At 39.0% G+C, this 21,910-nt stretch overlaps 1 protein-coding gene across 1 annotated transcript; it reads left to right on the forward strand.

Moving 5' to 3' along the window:
• Positions 1-272: 272 nt before the first annotated feature.
• Positions 273-18,664, forward strand: LOC106084928 (sodium-dependent proline transporter). Its single transcript, XM_013248897.2, has 11 exons — positions 273-505; positions 5,480-5,614; positions 5,684-5,838; positions 5,923-5,959; positions 8,809-8,845; positions 8,938-9,064; positions 9,122-9,449; positions 15,055-15,203; positions 15,287-15,415; positions 15,478-15,684; positions 18,275-18,664. The coding sequence occupies exons 1-11, from the start codon at positions 343-345 to the stop codon at positions 18,578-18,580; spliced, it is 1,773 nt and encodes a 590-aa protein (XP_013104351.2). The 5' UTR covers positions 273-342; the 3' UTR covers positions 18,581-18,664.
• Positions 18,665-21,910: the final 3,246 nt, after the last annotated feature.

Raw genomic sequence — 21,910 nt, forward strand, 5'->3', positions numbered from 1 at the left:
TTCTTACTTATCTAGAAAATCTTAAAAAAAAATGTTTCTCAAAATTTTGAACATGTATTCCTTATCACTCATTGTTTTCAATACATAATAACCCAGCATCCAATGGCTTACTTCATATTGGCATCACTCTAGCTAACTTATCAACATACGTTGTTTTTGTGATGAACGTTGGAATATGTGGAAATATACGAAAATAATGCATTCACTTACTTTCTTTCAGATTAATTCCTATGACGAAAAGTACTCTCGCTCATTTCGTAGACATACTTTGTAGTAATAACATCAAGAATAAACACTTAAAACCGCATTCATCAGACTCGAAACAATTTTATTAATAAGATAATGAATAATGAATCATCCTATGGAACCGGCCATCGACCATTTGTTAGCGACCTGAAACGAGGATATTGGACAAAGGCCAGTGACTTTATATATGCAGGTGTTAGTTTTGGATTTCGTATGGATGTCTTTGCTCTATCATGGATAGCCACAGTGGAATCAGGCGGTAAGTTTGTTACACCAATGAACAATAAAAGCAATGAACTTGAATTCAACAAGAATTTGCAATTCTCTAGGGAACAATACGGTCCATTTCTGTTGTAGATATAGGCGTAGGATAGCCTTTCGGTTGCTGACTACGATAATGATTATAGATGATTGTGCCTAATTGACAGAGATTAGTAGCTCCCATTTGAAATGTTCGCATAATTTAACGATATCCGAGTATAAATTTTAATCTTATCATCGGCTCTGCACTGCCCTTCCCATACTCCGTCGGTTAGTTCGGCAACGAACAGAGACGTATGCTACCGGGGAATTGCCCTTCTAATCGTATTCATTCGCCTTATCATTTCTCGGTCTGTTTTAGTATTCTCCATTCCAAGTTAAAGCTATGTTAAAGCCTAGAGGCATATCTGCTGAACCCTTGATTTCGAATCTTGGCGAGAGTATAAGAAATCCAGTAAGGAAAGGCAAAAGTCGGCACCCACCCACTTTGTACCTATAGGGTAAACCGTTGAACATATTTCTCCGTTGAACATATTTCTTCTATGTTAAAGCCTAGAGGCTACCATAGCACAGATGTAAGCATATCTGCTGAAACCCAGAGTTCGAATCTTGGCGAGAGTATAAGAAAACCAGTAAGGAAAGGCAAAAGAAATATGTTCAACGGTTTACCCTATAGGTACAAAGTGGGTGAGTGCCAACTTTTGCCTTTCCTTACTGGTTTTCTTATACTCTCGCCAAGATTCGAACAACGTGGGTGCTATGTCTAGTTCTGAACCAATTTTGACGGACCTCGCCGGATGTTTTCAGATAGGTTATTAAACAATCCCTATCAAATTTCGGAGAAATATGTTCAAACTGTAATAGATACGGTTCACAAATGACAACATTATTCATAATTTGCCGAACATATATGTACGAGCTATATCTAAATCTGAGCTGATTTCGAGCAAACTTCGCAGATATTGTGGTACTCGTCGAGAAAAGTGTTGTACAACATTTTGGCAAGATGGATCAATAAATGCGCTTGATATGGCTCTAGAAGTGAAAATCAGGCAATACACATATATGACAGCTATATCTAAATCTGGGCCGATTACGATTTATATTCACCAGTGATGTCCAGAGTCATAAGAAAATCCTTCCTGGAAAATTTCGAGAGAATCGGTTAACAAATGAGCGCTTTATTGCAATATTTTTCAAAATTGGACGAACATATATATGGGAGCTATATCTAAATCTGAAGCGATTTCCACTAAATTTTATAGATCTTGTGGAAGTCGTCGAGGAAAGGGTTGTGCATCGTTTTGGGAAGATTGATCAAAAAATGCATTTACAGTGGCTCTAGAAATAAAAATCGGGCGATATACATATATGAGAGCTATATCTAAATCTGTACCGATTTCTATGAAATTCACCAACAATGACCAGAGTCACAAGAAAATCCTTCCTGGCAAATTTCGAGAGAATCGGTTAACAAATGAGCGCTTTATTGCAATATTTCTCAAAATCGGACGAATATATATATGGGAGCTTTACCTAAATCCGAACCGACCAAACTTCTCAGATACTGTGGCAATCGTCGAGGAAAGCGTTGTACAAAATTTTGCCAAGATGGGTCTATAAATGCGCTTGATGTGACTCTAGAAGTTAAAATCGGGCGATATATACATATATATAGCAGCTATATCTAAATCTGAACCGATTTCTATGAAATAATCTATGGGTTGCCCAAAAAGTAATTGCGGATTTTTCATATAGTCGGCGTTGACAAATTTTTTCACAGCTTATGACTCTGTAATTGCATTCTTTCTTCTGTCAGTTATCAGCTGCTACTTTTAGCTTGCTTTAGAAAAAAAGTGTAAAAAAAGTATATTTAATTAAAGTTCATTCTAAGCTTTATTAAAAATGCATTTATATTCTTTTAAAAATCCGCAATTACTTTTGGGCAACCCAATATAATGTCGAGAGTCAAACGAAAATCCTTTATGCCATATTTCGAGAGAATCGATTAACAGATGACCTTTTGATTGCAATATTACTGGAAATCGGACGAAAATATATATGGGAGCTATGTCTTAATCTGAACCGATTTCAAACAAAACTATATAGACATTGCGGAAGTCATCTAGGAAACGGTTGTACACAATTTTGGGAAGATTGGTCAATAAATGTCTCTAGGATTGAAAATCGGGCGATATATATATAAATGAGAGCTATATCAAAATATGAACCGATTTCCATGAAATTCACTAGTAATTTCGGGAGTCATGAGAAAATTCTTCCTAACAAATTTGAAGAGCATCGGTTAACAAATGACCATTTCTATATCCTCCACCATAAGATAGGGGTTAACTAACTTCGTTATTCTGTTTGAAACACCTCGAAATATGCGTCTGAGATCCCATAAAGTATATATATTCTTGATCGTCATACAATTCTATGTCGATCTAGCCATGTCCGTCCGTCTGTCTGTCGAAAGCACGCTAACTTTCGAAAGAGTAAAGCTAGCTGCGAGAAATTTTGCACAAATACTTTTTATTAGTGTAGGTCGGTTGGGATTGTAAATGGACCATATCGGTCTATGGTTTGATATAGCTGCCATATAAACCGATCTTGGATCTTGACTTCTTGAGCCTTTTGAGGGCGCAATTCCGATCCGATTTGACTGACTGCACGTAGTGTTTCGGTATCACTTCCAACAACTATGTTAAGTATGATTCAAATCGGTTTATAATCTGGTATAGCTGTCATATAAACCGATCTTGGATCTTGACTTCTTGAGCCTCTAGAAGGCGCAATTCTCATCCGATTTGGAAGAAGTTTTGTAAAACGGCTTCTCTCATGACCTTCAACATACGTGTCTAATATGGTCTGAATCGATCAATAGCTTGATACAGCTCCCATATAAACCGGTCTCCCGATTTTGCGCCAACTACAAGGCGCAATTCTTATCGGAATGAACTGAAATATTACACAATGACTTCTACAGTGTTCAGTATTCATATATGGTCCGAATCAGACTATAACTTGATATAGCTATAATAGCATAACAGATCTTATTCAATATTCTTTGTTTGCATTAAAAGAGATGCCGCGCTTAGAATTCGACAAATGCGATCCATTGGTCCCTACGATAAATTAATATGTCCGTTAGATTAGACTAGGTTGAAAAGAAGTTGCAGACATTATCCCGCGTGCACCTTAGCTAACAATCGTTGTTCCTTTTAAATAACATCAAATAAAAGCGTGCTAAGTTCGACCGGGACGAAGCGCAAAGATGTTCACACTCGACTTTTCTGCGTTAGCACCACACCACTTCACGCATTCCTGCAGGACCGTATTATGGTCAGGCAGTCTAAAACAGATCTCAGTCCCTGGGTTCTCAATGTAGACCCCCAGGCTCACTCTGTCCTCTAGTATTGATCCATCCGTGTAACATGATTTTCCAGATGGCAATACTAGGGTTCCGTCATTCCAAGACTGTGCCGATGGCAGCAGTGGCTCGCAGTGGCTCGCAGTCGATTTCAAGGTTCATCTCATTTATCCGATCGGAAATCTCTTCCCTTCCTTCCAGGTTTCCAAATGTCGCCTCGATTATACCGCGATGGTACGACCAGCTCAATCCATTCTCCATTCGCCTTAAGTCTCATAGCCGCAGTGGCTGCCTCACACTTAATCTGTATGTCAATGGGTCAGACATCTAGGTTAGTCTCCAGTGCCCTAGTGGGCGTGGTCCTCATCGCTCCGCCTATACCAAGACATCATATTCTCTGAACCTGTTGTATGGTCCTTATGTTGCACTTTTTCTCCATATCAGTCCACCAAACTACTGAGGTGTAAGTAAGTATTGGTCTAATCACGCTTCTGTAGAGCCAGTGGACTATCCTAGGATTCAGGCCCCATTTCGAGCCAACGTCCCGTCTATATAATGCCCAACAACTGCGAGCCTTCTCAGTACGCTCCTGAATGTGACACTTCCATTTCAGTTTCCTGTCCAAGATCACACCTAAGTATTTGACCTTGACAGATATCGAAATCGTCTTATTGAGGAAACGTGGTGCGTTAAATTGGCCCACGCTCGTCTTCCTCGTGAACAGACATATTTCAGTCTTCTCTGGGTTAACATTGAGACCTCTGGGTCTAGTCCAGTCATATGCCATAAGCAAAACACTTTGGGCCTTTTGCATAGCTCGTTCGGATGCTTACCCCTTAGAAGTATTTTAACATCGTCTGCATCCGTAATAGGTCATTTATGCTGGTCCCCCATAGGAGTGGCGATAAACGTACTTAGGGGGCCCGTATTACGATATTGACTGATCGGATAAAACTTGGCATGGATGTTGAAATCATAATATAAGGTTTTGGGTCAAATTTCAGCCAAATCAGTTAAAAATGTAGACTTCTAAGGGCTTCAAAGGGCAAATCCGGGGATTGGGTTATATGCGGGCTATATATGTTTATAACCCGATTCAGATTATACTTGGCGTATTGGATATTGGAAGTTATAACACAAATCTTTGTTTTTAGCTTAATCGGATGAAAATTGAGGCTTCTAAGGGCTCGAGAAGTCAAATCCGGGAATTGGTTGATATGGGGGCTAAATCCAAATTTGAACCGATATAACCCATTTACAATATTCGACGACCTACATCAATAAGAAGTATCTGTGTAAAATTTCAAGCGACCAGCGTTTGACAGCTATCGTGATTACGACAGACGGATGGATACAGAATATATATATCTTATGGGGTCGCAGATCAATATTTCGAGGTGTTACAAACGGAATGACTAAATTAGTATACCCCCATACCCAGGGGTTTGGGTATGAAAAGTAAATATTCCAGTTAGCTAACACGAACTTTATTTTTCTAAGAGAAACCCGCCATAAGTTATATTGGCATCAATGTTTTGTTCTTAGTATATTCCCAGCTTAATTCCTAATCCTTTCTTTTTGTTTCTTTTCTTTTCCTAGTCAGCGGTTTCCTGCCTGTCTATTTAATCAGCTTGGCTTTCTATGTGATTCCATTGCTTGTGGTTAAGTCCTTTATGGGTCAATTTTCTAGCAGTGGTTTCATATCTGCCATGCGTCTTTGTCCCTTATTTAAAGGTTGGTCCTGAGATATTTTATTCTTTAGACGATATTTTTTTAATGTAATCTTCTCAATTTTTACTCAAGGCATTGGCTACATAACATTGTTTTTAAATATTTGCGTTGTGATCTACTATAGCGTTTTTGCTATGACACCTATGTTGTACCTCTTTGCGTCGTTTAAACCTATTTTACCCTGGAGCTGTGAAGGAGCCCGAGCATGGACACAAGAGGAAGTTCTTGTAAGTTTTGGTATGCATAGTATTTTGATCGATGCAAAAATTTCCACCATGGTCAAATCTGGTTCTATTTATTATTGTTTGTAGCTTTGTCCAACTGCCGATGATGAGAAATGTGAAGGTGGTAAGTTTCTAGAAATCTATAAATAAATGAATAAAAATTAGCTCTTATATACAACAGGGGGGCATTAACCCATCGAATCAATGTAGAATTGAGGTCGTCAAAAACAATTCAAGTCAGGATGGAATGGGAGAACGTAGTTACTCATTTCAGTATACTTAGCATGAATCAAGCTAATGTAGAAGATGATATACGAAGTTAATTTATTCGTTATATAGAAATAAGATAACCTCATAATCGGAAATTATCTTCATAATGCCCCACAAAAATTGTTATAAAAAATTGAAATGGTGAGACATATTAGCCCCTCCTAAAATTGCATCTAATGGCCTGTATAGGGGGTGACTTTTCGGCTGGCACGAATTTTATATACTCTCCACCCTTGATCGCATTTTTAAGATCATTGCACGGGTTCTCTTGACAGGCAGAAACTAATAGAGGTTAATGGGAGATTAAAACAAGTAAAAAGGCGTTAAGTTCGGCCGGGCCGAACTTTGGATACCCACCACCTCGGGTATATATGTAAACCACCTTTCATCAAAATCCGGTGAAAATTGCATACCTTATGTCCCATAGCAGTTAAGACCCTAAATCGGAAGATCGGTCTATATGGCAGCTATATCCAAATCTGGGCCGATCAGGGCTTAACTTAACTCACAGTCCCAAATTACGGCGACATCGGACAATAAATGCGCCGTTTATGAACCCAAAACCCTAAATCGAGGGATCGGTCTATATGGCAGCTATATCCAAATCTAATCCGATCAGGGCCAAATTGACGAAGGATATCAAAGGTCCTAACACAACTCACTGTTTCAAATTTCAGCAAAATCGGATAGTAAATGTGGCTTTTATGGGCCTATGACCCTAAATCTGAGGATCTGTCTATATGGCAGCTATATCCAAATCTGAACCGATCTGGGTCAAATTAAAGAAGAATGTCGGAGGCCCTAACACAACTCACTGTCCCAAATTTCAGCAAAATCGGTTTTTATTGGCCTAAAACCCAAAATCGGCGGATCGTTCTATATGGGGGCAATATGAAGATATAGTCCGATATAGCCCATCTTCGAACTTAACCTACTTATGGACAGGAAAAAGAATCTGTGGACAGTTTCAGCTCAATATCTCAATTTTTGAAGACTGTAGCGTGATTTCAACAGACAGACGGACAGACGGACGGACATGTCTAGATCGTCTTAGATTTTTATGCTGCTCAAGAATATATATACTTTATAGGGTCCGAAATAGATATTTCGATGTGTTGCAAACGGAATGACAAAATGATGGTGGGTATAAAAATGAAGATAATGAGCTGAAACAATGCATAGATTCTTTTTTGTCCCAAAGCAGTTCGCTAATTGGCTTTATCGGACTATATCTTGATCGACCCGCTGTATACACCGATCCTTTTTCATAAAATACACATTTATCATCCGATTGAAATTTAGGTTAGACCCTTAATATCCGTACCGAGTGTAGTCTAGATCAGACAATATTTGAGTATAGCTCCTATATATACCAATCACCGGATTTAAGGTCTTGGGCCTATAAAAGCAGAATTGATTCTCTGATTTCTTTAAAACTTGGCAAAGCGTATAAAGCCCCTTGGCTTCCTTACAGAGTATGGTCTAGATCAGTATGTATTTGTATTTAGATGCCACAGTTTTCGATCTCCCAGTTTAAGGCCTTGTGGCCATAAACTGCTCATTTAATACTGTATTGCTCTGAAATCTATCACAGTGAGTGGAGTTAAACTCTTCGACAGCCGTACCGTGTATGGTCAACATCGAACTTTGTTTGGATAGAGGTGCTAATCACCCTCTGATTTAAGGTCTTGGGCCGATTAAAAGCGCATTTACTGCGCTGATTTGATCTACTCCCAAATATCATTTATATAAATCCCATATTGCCATTGGCCTCAAAATTGGATATCAAATTCGTTTTCTAATCTCAAATACCCCTTATTGCAAGAGTCAGCAAATATGAGTAATGGTGAGATGTCGCCTAGACAGTTGGCCCCGAATGTTGATATCAGATTCGTGGTCTACTCCCAAATACCTTTAATTTGGGGCCATATTTTTATAGTCGGCAAACTGGCCGGTTTAAGGGGTGTTTTGTGGGACTTGGCCCTGAAACACATTTCCCGAATATTTATATCGAATTCTTGCTTCACTTTCAATGACCTTTTATTTGATTCCCATATTGCTATGGTCGTACATTTGTCCTCTTTTCGGGATGTTTTTGGAGAAGGGCGGCACCTAAACACTTGGTCCCACATTTGGATAACAGTTTCGTATTCTATACTCAAATAACTTTTATTTGAGCCTCATGGTCAGTAAATAAGTACTGTTTGGGGGGTGTTTTGGGGAGAGGGTGGACCCCCAGAAACTTTTTCCCGTATTTGGATATCAGATTCGTTTTCTAATCTTTAATACCTTTCACTTGAGTCCCATATTGCCATGTCCGAAAAATATGTCTGATTTAGAGTTGTTTTGGGGGTTGGGGTGGTACCCCAAACACTTGGTCTTAAAATGGATATCAAATTCAATTTCTACTCGTAAATACCTTTCATTTGAGTCCCATATTGTCGTGATTGGTTTATATACATATTTGGTAGGTTTTAGTGGTGGGGTACCCAATCCGAAATTTAGATACAACATTTTTATACCCACCACCGAAGGATGGGGGTATATTCATCGAAATATCCATTTCCGACACTATAAAGTATATTTATTCTTGATCAGCTTACAAATCTAAGACGATCTACACATGTCCATCCGTCTGTCCGACTTTTGTCTTTCCTTACATGTTTATAATTATTTAATTTTTTTTTTTCATTTGATTTACAGTTTGTTATAGATCGGTTGCTTCAGTTCTATACTTTCAGTAAGTAAACAAATCTAAAATTAGCCATTAATTACAACAAAACCACATAAAACAAGATCCTTATAGTCTTCAGTTTTCTTCCTTAATTGCAGAAATTTATTTAAAAGGTATGAAGTCTTTGGATATACCTTTCACATATCCTGGCAGCTGGCTTTGAGTGCAGTGGGTGTATGGATTATAATTGCGCTGATAATTTTGATGTTATCCTCCATAGAGAAGGTATTTTTAATTCAATAAATGAAATTTCTCTCACATTAATGCCAATTTAATTTGTAGATAGGACAACTGATTCGTTATACCGTGCAGTGCATTATTGCTTTGATGGTTTTCTTCATTGTACGTTTTAGTTTCTTACCGGGTACTGCAGCCCACTATGAACGCATTTTCTCACCAAATTGGAAAGATTTTGTAACGGAACTGACAAAACTACCAGCCTATGGTATTTGTGCTTTTGGCCCCGGATGGGGTCTATTCATAACACTGGCCAGCTTTAATCGATTCAAAGGGAATATAACACGGCCAAGCTGGCTAATCGGTATTGGACAGATGTTCATCATATTCGGTTTGGATATGCTGGAGAAGTTTATAATGCTACATTTGGATTGTAAGTAAAAACCATGAAATGCAAATGTATATGCCAAAATATATCTTATTTGGGTGGGATTTAGATAAAGAGTCTATATAATGAATTCTCCCAAATTACACATATAACGTAGGGGTAGGGCTTCAAACAATCGGCGTCGTCCAACTTTATGATTTCCTTCCCATAGTTTCGCCACCACCTGGTACAAGTCTATTCACAGTACATACCCTTTTATTACACCCATAGAACTAAATTAGGTTATATCAGCAAACACTGTCTGCTGACTTTGAATTAACATTTTGAAACTATTGAAGGAAACCTTCTCATAAATTTTTATACCCTACACCACTACTGTGGTACAGGGTATTATTTAAACTTCAAAACAATAAACAATTTCCTTCATATTAACTTAAATTTTTGGTCATTTCGCATGCCCCACACATCCTATCACTTGCCGCACCGATTTTACATAAGTGAGCTAGTAGTCGAATGTGTCCCGTTATGACACCAATAGCTATACTGACTTCCTACTTACTTCCTTTCAGTAATAGCTTCGTCTTCTCACAATCTGGATACCCCCATAGGATTTTCGCCATCCAATCCTACCGACAATCATCCATCCGACTTTCTTGCTGTTCCACACAGGGTTGCATGCGCATTCGTCGCCCACGCCCCTAACTCGGAGCGCGTCGACCCGAAAGGCTTCGGGTTAACCAAGTTTATTGACGGCAGTCCTCTGGCCTTCACCGTCAAATCGTTCACCGTGTCATTCCCTCTTACTCCGTTATGGCCCGGCACCCAAACGATGCGGATTTTGCCATCCTCAGAGAAGACGTTAATCTCCTTCTTACACTGCAAGACTGTTGGTGATCTTACCGTTCTGGTTGTTATTGCCCTTATGGTAATTTTACTGTTGGCAAAGATGTTCACACTCGACGTCCTCGTTTTGGCACCACACCACTTCACGCATTCTGTGATCGCCTGGATCTCCGCATGCAGGACCGCATTATGGTCAGGCAGTCTAAAACAGTTCTCAGTCTCTGGGTTATCAATGTAGACCCTCAGGACCACTATGTCCTCTAGCTTTAATCCATCCGAGCAACATAATCTTCCAGATGGCATTGCAAGAGTTCCGTCAATCCAGGACTGCGCCGAGGGCAGCAGTGCCTCCCACTCGACTTCAAGGTTCATCTGAGGTATCCGATTGGAAACCTCTTCCCTTCCTTCCAGGTTTCCTATCGTCGTCTCGATTATACCGCGATGGTAAGAGCTTCTCCTATACTCAATCCATTCTCCCATCGTCTTAAGTCTCATAACCGCAGTGGCTGCCTCATACTTAATCTGTATGTAAATGGGTCGGATATCTAGAATAGTCTCCAGTGCCCTAGTGGGCGTGGTCCTCATTGCTTCCCATATGCCAAGGCAACATGTTCTCTGAACCTGTTGTATGACCCTTATGTTGCACTTTTTCTCTGAGCCGAAAATCCTTTGGGCGATAAGAGGTTTCGACTCCTTTATGTCGCCAGGTCCTGATGATGTATCACCAGTTGAATTACAAGATGTGTCCGACGGACTGGTTCCCTGGCTTAGGGAGATATACTCTGCTTGTATCACCATGTCATATATACCTGCGGGATGGAGGGACACGAAGGTCATTTCAATTCCGAAAGCGGGAAAACCTTACCACACGAAGGCGAACGATTTTCGTCCTATTAGTATGTCATCATTTATGCTGAAGGCTCTTGAGAGGGTGATAGAAACATATCTTAGGGCAAAGATCCCTGAAGATAGCCTGTCGCGGCAGCAGCATGTATATAGTAAAGGCACATCCACTGAGACAGCCCTTCACGACTTAGTTGGTTATATAGAGGGTTCTTTCGCTAAATGTACAATAGAAGCATTTTTTGACATTGAAGGTGCTTTCAATGAAGGCGTTGGAGTTTCTAGGCATCAACTCTTCCGTAAGAAAGTTTTTGTAATAACTTACTCACTACAAGATGCATTATGATAGGCTTGGGATCTGTGGATCTGAAAAGATGGGTCAGCAGGGGAAAGTACAGTCTCCTCTAAAGTGGAGTATAGCCATTAACAACATATTATTGTCTCTGGAAGAAAAAGGTGTAAAAGTGATCGCTTGTGCTGATGACGAGACAATTGCGGTTAGGGAAAGTTTCCCAGCACTCAAAGATATATACTTCAGGAAGCTCCATATACAACAGCGAAGTGGGTTATACGTGGTGTAAATACGTGCAAGACAGAAGTAATTCTTTTCAGCAGGAGATAAAAGTTGTCTACAGTGACACCTGACTCCTTGAGAGGGAGAATGTTTCATTTACAGAAAGCGAAAAATGCTTGGGAGTTTTGTTGGACAGGAAATTCAACTTCAAAACATTTGGAAAGGGCGAGAAAGGCAACTCTTGCTCTATACACCTGCAAGAGAGCCACTGACAAAAATTGGAGGCTTAAACCACGTGTCATGCAATGGGTATATACTGCAGTTGTCAAACCTATAATGCTATATGGTGTTGTGGTCTGGTGGACGGCTCCTCAAAAGTCCAGCTACTCTTTAATACTCAACTGGGTTGTTTGTGCATCACAGCCGCACAGAGGACGACACCATCTTATGCACTGAAATAAAAGCTACACCTTATGCCGCTGGACATTGTGGCTAGACAAATTGCAGCGACCACTGCCGTGAGCTTAAGGGAGCTTTCTCATTGGTCATGTGGCGGCTACGGAAACTGTGTTATCCTTGATACAATATCCGATGTTCAGGGCAGTGTGGATTACACCCTACCTAAGACGCTTTTTGACAAAATGTAGTGTACCATTATTACTGATAGAACCGATTGGAACTACGATATCCCTGGTAACAGAGGTTACATAGACTTCTATACTGATGGCTGCAAACTAGACGACCAGGTGGGCTTTGGGATGTACTCTAACTAGAACCGGTCACATCGAAAAGGTTACCCGACCACAGCAGTGTGTATCAAGCAGAGATCCTTGCAATTAAGGAAGTGGTGGAATGGCTAAGATATTATGACATTACGAAGATTGGCATTAATATCTTTTTAGACACTCAGGGAGCCATTTAGCCCTTGACTGTCGCAGATCTCTCAACGAAATAACTGAACAGTTCAAAATTTACCTGTTCTTCTCAGATAGATAGGTAGCCATTAGAACCATAGAGAACGTATTTCTGAACACAAAACAGGCTGAACAGTTCAAAATTCACCTGTTCAAGGTGACGGGCCACAGAAATATCCCAGGGAATTGTAAAGCGGACGAGCTTGCGAGACTAGGAATTACCCTATACAATCCAGGGATACTGGAATCTCTGGGTATGCCTCTAGCGACATTTAAGCTAAATTTTAAGAACCAGACCCGAAGGACAACGAATAATAGATGATCCCAAACAGAGGGCTGTGAGTATTCCAAAACTATGTGGGCTAATCTAGACTTGAAGAGTTTTACCGCTTTTGCTGTCATTGGCTAGAACAGACGTCTCAGTCATTGTGTCCGTCATGACAGGTCACTGTATTGCGCCTTGGATATGGGAGCTTAAAATTGCACGATCAAGGTGGCCAATTGACCGGTCCCGAACATGAAATAAAATGTTCAATAAGTCCATTGTTACGCGTGCTGTGTGGCACCGTCTTATTAAAACCACATGTCTAGCTCTAAGATTTTGGACAAAAAAATTTGGATATCATCTTACTGTAGAACTCACCATTCACAGTTACATTACGATTCGCATCATCTATGAAGAAGTACGGTCCAATGATGCCACCAGCCCATAAACCGCACAAAACGGTGACTTTTTCTGGATGCATTGGTAGCTCTTGCAATGCTTCTGGCTGATCTTTACTCCAAAATGGACAATTCTGCAAAAAATTAGCTTCGTCGATGAAGATGATGAAGCGCGATGAACTTTCGTAACAGAGCACGCATTTGGATAATAAAATTCAATAATTTGCAAGCGTTGTTCGTTTGTTAGACGATTCGTGGTTAATTGTAGACCCAACTGAAAATGTTTGACAGTAAAACAAAACACGAAATGTGCGTGAGCTGTTTAAACCAGTGTTGCCAAAAAGATATTTGCTAAAAAATCACCCTTTATGTTCTTGATCGTCAAGACATTTTAAATCGATCTAGCCATGTCCGTCCGTCAGTCTGTCGAAAGCACGCTAACTTTCGAAGGAGTTAGGATAGGCGCTTGAAATTTTGAACAAATACTTATAAGTGTAGGTCGGTTGAGATTGTAAATTCGCCATATAGGTTCATGTTTTGATATAGCTGCCATATAAACCGATATTGGATCTTGTCTTTTTGAGTCACTAGAGGGTGCAATTGATAACTGATTTGACTGAAGTTTTGCATGAGGTGCGAAGTATGGTTCAAATCGGTTCATAACCTTATATAGCTCCCATATAAACCAATCTCGGATCTTGACTTGTTGACGCAATTATTATCCAATTTGACTGATATTTCAACTGTGCTAAGTATGGTTCAAATCGGTTTATTACCTGATATAGGTGTCATATGAACCAATCTCGGATCTTGACTTCTTGAGCTGCTAAAGGGTGCAATTATTATTCGATTTAGCTGAAATTTTGCACGAAGTGTTTTGTTTCAACTTCAAATATTTATGCAAAGTATGGTTCAAATCGGTTCATGGCCTAATAGCTCCCATATAAACCGATGTCGGATCTTGAATTCTTCAGCCGCTAGAGGACGCAATTATTACCCGATTTGGATGAAATTTTGCATAAAAATGGTTTGTTATGACTTCCAACAACTATACCAAGTATGGCCTATATCGGTTCATTACCTGGTACAGTCCCCTATAAACCGATCTCTCGATTATACTTCTTGAGCATATAGAGGGCGCAATTCTTATCAGATTTTGATGATTGACGTTCACTTTGGTCTCCAACAGCCTTACTAGGTATGGTCGCAATCGGCTTCTAAATTGGTATGGCTCCAATAACATAGCAGTTCTTATCCATTATTCTTTGTTTGCCTATAAGGAGATATCGGGCAAAGAACTTGACAAACGCGATACATAATGGAGGGTATATAAGAATCGGCCGGGCCGAACTTAGTACGCTTTTATTTGTTCTTGTTAATGTGTCCGCAATCGTGATTTTTAGATGGATGGCTGATGGGCATCGCATTGGTACCTAGTTCTGGGACTGTCAGTGGTATCCAATGGTATCTGATGAGCTTCCCCCTATCGACTACCCGGGAGGCGTCCGATAGGAGAATTATGGAAACTCCCACGAAATTTTTTGTGAAATAGCACATATATGATTTTGTAGATATTTTGTTTGCTGTTATTTGGAAACGTTAAAAACGTATCTGTATACCTCTAATACTCAAAGATTAGATGCAATATAACAATTTTTTTAAATATTTTTTAACTCGCTAGTTTTAACATTTTACCACCAGAAATCAGAAAAAAAAGTTGCTATTTTAGCAACAAACTACCGCCGTCCCATTTTCTGTTGAGTTCCTGTTGTTTAAGCAAACATTTTTGTTGTTTTTACTTACACATTTCTTTGAGTGTATTATTCTTTTAACAACTTGTTTAATTTCTAAATCATTTTCATTTCATTCGCAGCACTGTCGGAGGATTACTTCTCACGCCAACGTTCACAGTTTGGAACTTTCGTTCTGATTGGTGGCAGCTCAATGGCCGCATTGAAATGGCCAAATCTATGGTGTATCCTATTCTACACCATGGTGCTTGCTTCATCCATTACAATAATGGTACGCATTTGGTTATGCGTTCTGAAAAATAATATAAAAATTAAAAAAAAAAAAATTATGATAACAATATATATACATTCCAGGTGCTTCAGTTGGTCTCCATAATGTCAAGTATTTTCGATGAGTTTACATTGTTGAGGCATCATAAACTTCGCTACAGTACCTACCTTGTTGGTTCTATGGCACTCGGCTCTCTTTCTTTTTCATCACTGGTAAAACGAAAATAATTCAATAGTTAAAGAAAAAATATTTTATGATTATATTTTCCGTTTAGAGCGTCTATGAATCAACTGTCAATTTAATTTTGGAAACTACCATAAATCAATCCCTTATAAATCTGCTTCTTATTATAATGGTAACGTGGGTATATGGCCGTCAACGTTTTCAACGGGATATGTTTTTCATGACCAATGAACGATACGCCACTTGGAAAATTTATATTTTAAGATTTTTTGCCCCATTGTGCATACTGGCTGTTTTGGTAAGCTAAGTTACTATATATCTACCTATCTATCTATGTATATATACAACAAGTAAAAGCGTTCTAAGTTCGGCCGGGCCGAATCGTCAATACCTTCCACCATGGATCCCATTTGTCGAGTTCTATACGCGGTATCTCTTTTTAGGCAAACAAAGAATATTGAATAAGAACTGTTATGCTGATTGAGCTATATCAAGTTATAGTCCGATTCGGACCATAAATGAATGCTGAACATGGTAGAAGTCATTGTGTAATATTTCAATTCATTCGGATAAGAATTGCGCTTTGTAGGGGCTCAAGAAGCAAAATCGGGAGATCGGTTTATATGGAAGCTGTATCAAGCTATTGATCGATTCAGACCATATTAGGCACGTATGTTGAAGGTCATGAGAGAAGCCGTTGTACAAAATTTCTGCCAAATCGGATGAGAATTGCGCCCTCTAGAGGCTCAAGAAGTCAAGACCCAAGATCGGTTTATATGGCAGCTATATCAGGTTATGTGCCGAATTGCGCCATACAAAGCACAGTTATTGGAAGTCATAACAAAACACCTTATGCAAAATTTCAGTCAAATCGGATGAGAATTGCGCGCTCTATTGGCTCAAGAAGTCAAGATCAAAGATCGGTTTATATGACAGCTATACCAGATTATAAACCGATTGGAATCATACTTAACACAGTTGTTGGAAGTGGTACCAAAACACTACGTGCAAAATTTCATTCAAAGCGGACGAGAATTGCGCCCTCTAGACCCAAGATCGGTTTATATGGCAGCTATATCAGGTTATGAATCGATTTGAACCATACTTTGCACAGTGGTTGAATATCATAACAAAACTCGTCGTGCAAAATTTCTGCCAAACCAGATGAGAATTGCGCCCTCTAGAGGCTCAAGAAGTCAAGACCCAAGATCGGTTTATATGACAGCTATATCAAACCATGTACCGATTTGGCCCATTTACATTCCCAACCGACCTACACTAATAAGAAGTATTTGTGCAAAATTTCAAGCGGCTAGCTGTACTCCATCGAAAGTTAGCTGCCCGACAGACGGAAGGGCGGACGGACAGACGGACGGACATGGCTAGATCTACATAAAATATCACAACGATCAAGAATATATATACTTTATGGGGTTTCAGACGAATATTTCGAGTAGTTACAAACAGAATGACTACATATGGCGAATGACGACGACTCCCATCCTATGGTAGAGGGTATAAAAATCATTTTGAATAAGAAAACGTATCTAATATCCAATTGTCGGACCAAGTGTTAGGGGGACCACCCCAAACCCCCAAAACGCCCCTAAATCGGCCATATTTACCGACCATGGCATATGGGACTCAAATGAAAGGTATTTGCAAGTAGAATACGAATCTGATATCCAAATATGGGACCAAGTGTTTGGGGGCCCCCCTTCCCCAAAAACCACCCCCCAAAGAGGATAAATTTACGACGATTGCAACATGGGTCTCAAAAGAAAGGTCTTTGGGAGTAAAGCACGAATCTGATGTCAACATTCCGAAAAATTGTTTATGGGGCCACTCCACCCCCATAACACTACCCAAATAGGATGTATTTGCTGATCATTGCAATATGGGGCTCAAATAAAAGGTTTTTTTTATAGTATTACACGAATCTGAGGTATGTATTCATGGCCAAGTCACTGAGTGGCCGTCCCATCTCCCTAAGCACCCCCCAAATCGGACATGTTTGTCGACTATGGAAATATGGGGCTCATATGAAAGGTATTTGGGAGTGGACTACGAATGTGATTTCAGCATTCGCGACAAACTGTCTAAGGGACGTCCCACCTCATAACAACCCCCAAATAGTAAGCATTTGGTCGCCATAGTTTGTAGGGCCCATACCGGACATATTTGCTTACCTTTCCAATAAGGGATTTAAATGAAAGGTATTTGAGATTAGAAAACGAATTTTATATCCAAATTTGAGGCCTATGGCAATATGGGACTCAAATAAATGATATTTGAAAGTAGAGCACGATGCTGATTTATTTTTAGGGCCAAGTGTTCGGCGAACCACACCGCTCCCTAAATCGGACATATTTACCGACCATGTCAATGTGGGGCTCAAATGAAAGGTGTAAGGGAGTAGAGAACAAAATTGATGCCCACTTTCGGAACCAATTTTCTGGTTTTCTTTTCCAAAACACCCACAAACAGCACTTATTTACTATGGGGCTCAAACAAAGGTATTTGGGAGTAGAATTGTGATGTGATATAGAAATGTGGGACCATGTATTTGGGGCAACTAAATTCGAAGAAGTTTTGCCCAGAAACTATGGTTCTGAAATCAAAATCGAGCTACCGGATTTTAAAGATAATATCGGTTGGTCCGTTAATAATCGGAAGTTTAAGATTTTGGAAACAGCTTATTGAGCATTTTTGAGCTATTGGAAATTGACGCACTCTTATATATAGCCATAGAAAGGGAGTTATTATTATTTATCTATGTAATACATATACATCTTTGTCATCTTAATCTTAGTCTGTCTAAATTTCGATAGAGTTGGAACGATTTTTATGACAAAAAAGAATAAAATAATGTTTTTTTTTTATTTCAGATAACTGCCATGTTTATAATTTTCCTAAATTATGTATTTAGCAGTAGTCAATCTTTAACAATGTTCGATGTATTCATCAAAGCGCTTCCTTGGTGGTCCATTCCTGCTTACATGTTTTTCAGCTTATACAAATCTCAGGGGTCCCTGAAGGAGCGTCTGCTTAAATGCTGCCGGCCAACGGATTGGTATCCAGTAGAAGCCGAGGATAAGCTGAGGTACGAAGAAATTGTAAGTTCTTCTAACATGACGCATCCTTTGACGGAATTAAGATGGGATGATGATGCCTTTGATGAGGAAGAAACATGATACTCAAACATGGCACAGAAATTGTTGTTTTGACCAAGATAACTAGGATTAAAGAAAATGCTTAATAAAAAATTCTATATAGGACATGTGTTATATGTACCAAACTTTATTTTCTTTTCCAGCATATTTCAGTATAACAAAGTATATTTCAATATGATACGTCGGAAAAATATGCTATATAGAACATAATCTCTGAACATGTTTTCTCAATTTTTACTAAAGTAAGTCTTCTAAAAAGCAAAGGAAAAATTTTGAAACAATGGAATCTCACACAGGTAAAACAGGTAAAAAGGCGTTAAGTTCGGCCGGGCCGAATTTTGGATACCCACCACCTCGGGTATATATGTAAACTACCTTTCATCAAAATCCGCTGAAAATTGCATACCTTATGTCCCATAGCAGTTATATCGAAATATGTTCCGATTTGGACCAAAAACAAATCGGTACAAGTCATTGTTCAATTGTGTATAACAAACTATTTGTCTTTTTAATAGCTATATATAAAAAATAAACCGATCTGAACCATATGCGACACGGATGTCGAAAAGCCTAACACAACGAACTGTCTCAAATCTCGGCGAAATCGGACAATAAGTGCGCCTTTTATGGGGCCAAGAATTTAAATCGAGAGATCGGTCTATATGGCAGCTATATTCAAATCTGCACCGATCTGGGCTAAATTGAAGAAGGACGTCAAAGAGCCTAATGCAACTCACTGTCTCAAATTTCGGCAAAGTCGGATTATAAATGCGCCTATTATGGCCCCAAAACCTCAAACCGAGAAATCGGTCTATATGGCAGCTATATTTAAATCTGAACCGATCTGAGCCAAAATAACGAAGGATGTCGAAGGGCCTAACACAACTCACTGTCCCTAATTTCACCAAAATCAGATAATAAATGTGGCTTTTATGGGCCTAAGACACTAAATCGGAGGATCGGTCTATATGGCACCTATATCCAAATCTGGACCGAACTGTGCGATATTGCAGAAGTATATCAAGGTGCTTAACTTAACTCACTCTCCTAAGTTTCAGCGACATCGAACAATAAATGGGCGTTTTATTGGCCCAAAACCTTAAATCGAGAGATCGGTCTATATGGCAGCTATATGCAAATCTGAACCGATCAGGGCCAAATTGAGGAAAGATGTCGGAAGCCTAAGACAACTCACATTTCAGCAAAATCGGATAATAAGTGTGGCTTTTATGGGCCTAAGACCCTAAATCGGAGGATCGGTCTATATCAAGATATAGTCCGATGTAGCCCATCTTCGAACTTAACCTGCTTTTGGACAAAAAAAAATCTGTGTAAAATTGCAGCTCAATATCTCTATTTTTAAAGACTGTAGCGTGATTTCAACAGACAGACGGACGGCCATGTCTAGATCGGTTCATAACCTGATATAGCTGTCATATAAACCGATCTTGGGTTTTGACTTCATGAGTCTCTAGAGGGCGCAATTATTATCCGATTTGAATGAATTTTTGCACGACGTGTTTTGTTATGATATCCAACAACTGCGCCAAGTATGGTTCAAATCGGTTCATAACCTGATATAGCTGTCATATATAAACAGATCTGGGGACTTGACTTCTTGTGCATCTAGAGGGCGCAATTCCTATCTGATTTGGCTGAAATTTTGCATGACGTTATTTATTTGTTCTTTCAACAACTGTGTCAAATAAGGTGTAAATCGGTTCATAACCTGATATAGCTGCCATATAAACCGATCTGGGATCTTGACTTCTTGCGCCTCTAGAGGTCGCAATTATTATCCGATTTGCCTGAAATTTTGTACGACGGATCCTCTCTTGACCATCAACATACGTGTTTATTATGGTCTGAATCGGTCTATAGCCCCATTCAGCTCCCATATAAATCGATCTCTCTATTTTACTTCTTGAGCCCCCAAACGGCGCAATTCTTATTCGAATTGGCTGACATTTTACACAGGTCTCCAACATATAATTTAATTGTGATCCAAACCGGACCCTATCTTGATATCGCTCTTATAGCAGAGCAAATCTTTTCTTATATCCTATTTTGCCTAAGAAGAGATGCCGGGAAAAGAACTCGACAAATGCGATCCATGGTGGAGGGTATATAAGATTCGGCTCGGCCGAACTTAGCACGCTTTTACTTGTTTTTTATCCGATTTCGCTTAAATTTTAAACAGTGAGTTGTTTAAAGCCTCCTGTCACCTGACCCCAATATGGTTCATATCGGACTATATATAGATATAGCTGCTATTAAGACCGATCTGCCGATAAAGGATCTGAAGCTCATAAAAGCTCTATTCATTACCCGCTTTCGCTGAAATTTGAAACAGAGGGTGATTTAAAGCCTCCTGACATCTGTCCTAAATATGGTTCTGAGAGATTTCGCTGAAATTTGAAACAATGAGTAGTTTCAGGTCTCCCGACATTTGACCTAAGTATGGTTCAGATCGGACTATATATAGATATAGCTGCCATAAGACCGATCTGCCAATAAGGGGTCAAAAGCTTTATTTATTACCCGATTTCGCTGAAATTTGAAAAAGTGAGTTGTTTTGAGCCTCCTGCCCTCTGACCCAGATATAGTAAATTTCGGACTATATTTAGATTTAGCTGTCATATAGTCCGATCTCGCCATAAAGGGTCTAAAGCCCATAAAAGCTTTATTTTTTTAACCGATTTCGTCGAAATTTGAAATAGTGAGTTGGTTTAAGCCTCACTACATCCGACCCATATATAACTCAGATCAGACTATATAGATATAGCTGTCATATAGACCGATCCTTCAATTTAGGGTCTTAATCCTTTAAAAAGTAAATTTATTGTCTGAAAATGTTACTTGTATATTTATTTTGTAATTTATTTATTTACACCCGTATAACAGGAATATAAAATTCTTATAATTAAAGTGCGGGTAATATCTCCAACAATTGTACATAGTAAACCATTAAAACTAAGAATCTATAGCTATACAATACATCACAGATTTTGAATGAATAACTTACTAACGGAAGAAAAATCTAACATTTGTGGCTTTGTAGATTTGAATTTAAAAGAAAAAAAAAAAAGAAAAATTAATTTATCAATTAAAGAGGAATTAATAGACTCAGTTGATCCGAAAAAAAAAAGAAATTAAGGTAAGTATAAAAGAATAAAAATAAATATATAAATGAGTCTTAACATTCATCAACTTAATGCAGTAAAATGTTTCCAAAGTTTTAAATGTTGCCGAGTTACTGAGTAATTGCAGATCGTTAAGAAGTGAGTTCCAGAGACGTACAGCGAATATGAACATATGCCATTCAGAAACAAGCCTCCGATACATTTTGGG

The sequence above is a fragment of the Stomoxys calcitrans genome, chromosome 3 (genome assembly GCF_963082655.1).
Source record: "Stomoxys calcitrans chromosome 3, idStoCalc2.1, whole genome shotgun sequence".
Taxonomy (NCBI): Eukaryota; Metazoa; Arthropoda; class Insecta; order Diptera; family Muscidae; genus Stomoxys; species Stomoxys calcitrans.

What these genes read in the sequence shown, in the direction of transcription:
- LOC106084928 (XM_013248897.2), top strand. Translation starts at nt 343, where the DNA reads ATGAATAATGAATCATCCTATGGAACCGGCCATCGACCATTTGTTAGC. An exon ending in TCTTTGTCCCTTATTTAAAG is followed by an intron (nt 5,615 to 5,683) that starts GTTGGTCCTGAG and finishes TTTTTACTCAAG; the next exon opens with GCATTGGCTACATAACATTG. An exon ending in TGATGAGAAATGTGAAGGTG is followed by an intron (nt 5,960 to 8,808) that starts GTAAGTTTCTAG and finishes TTTGATTTACAG; the next exon opens with TTTGTTATAGATCGGTTGCT.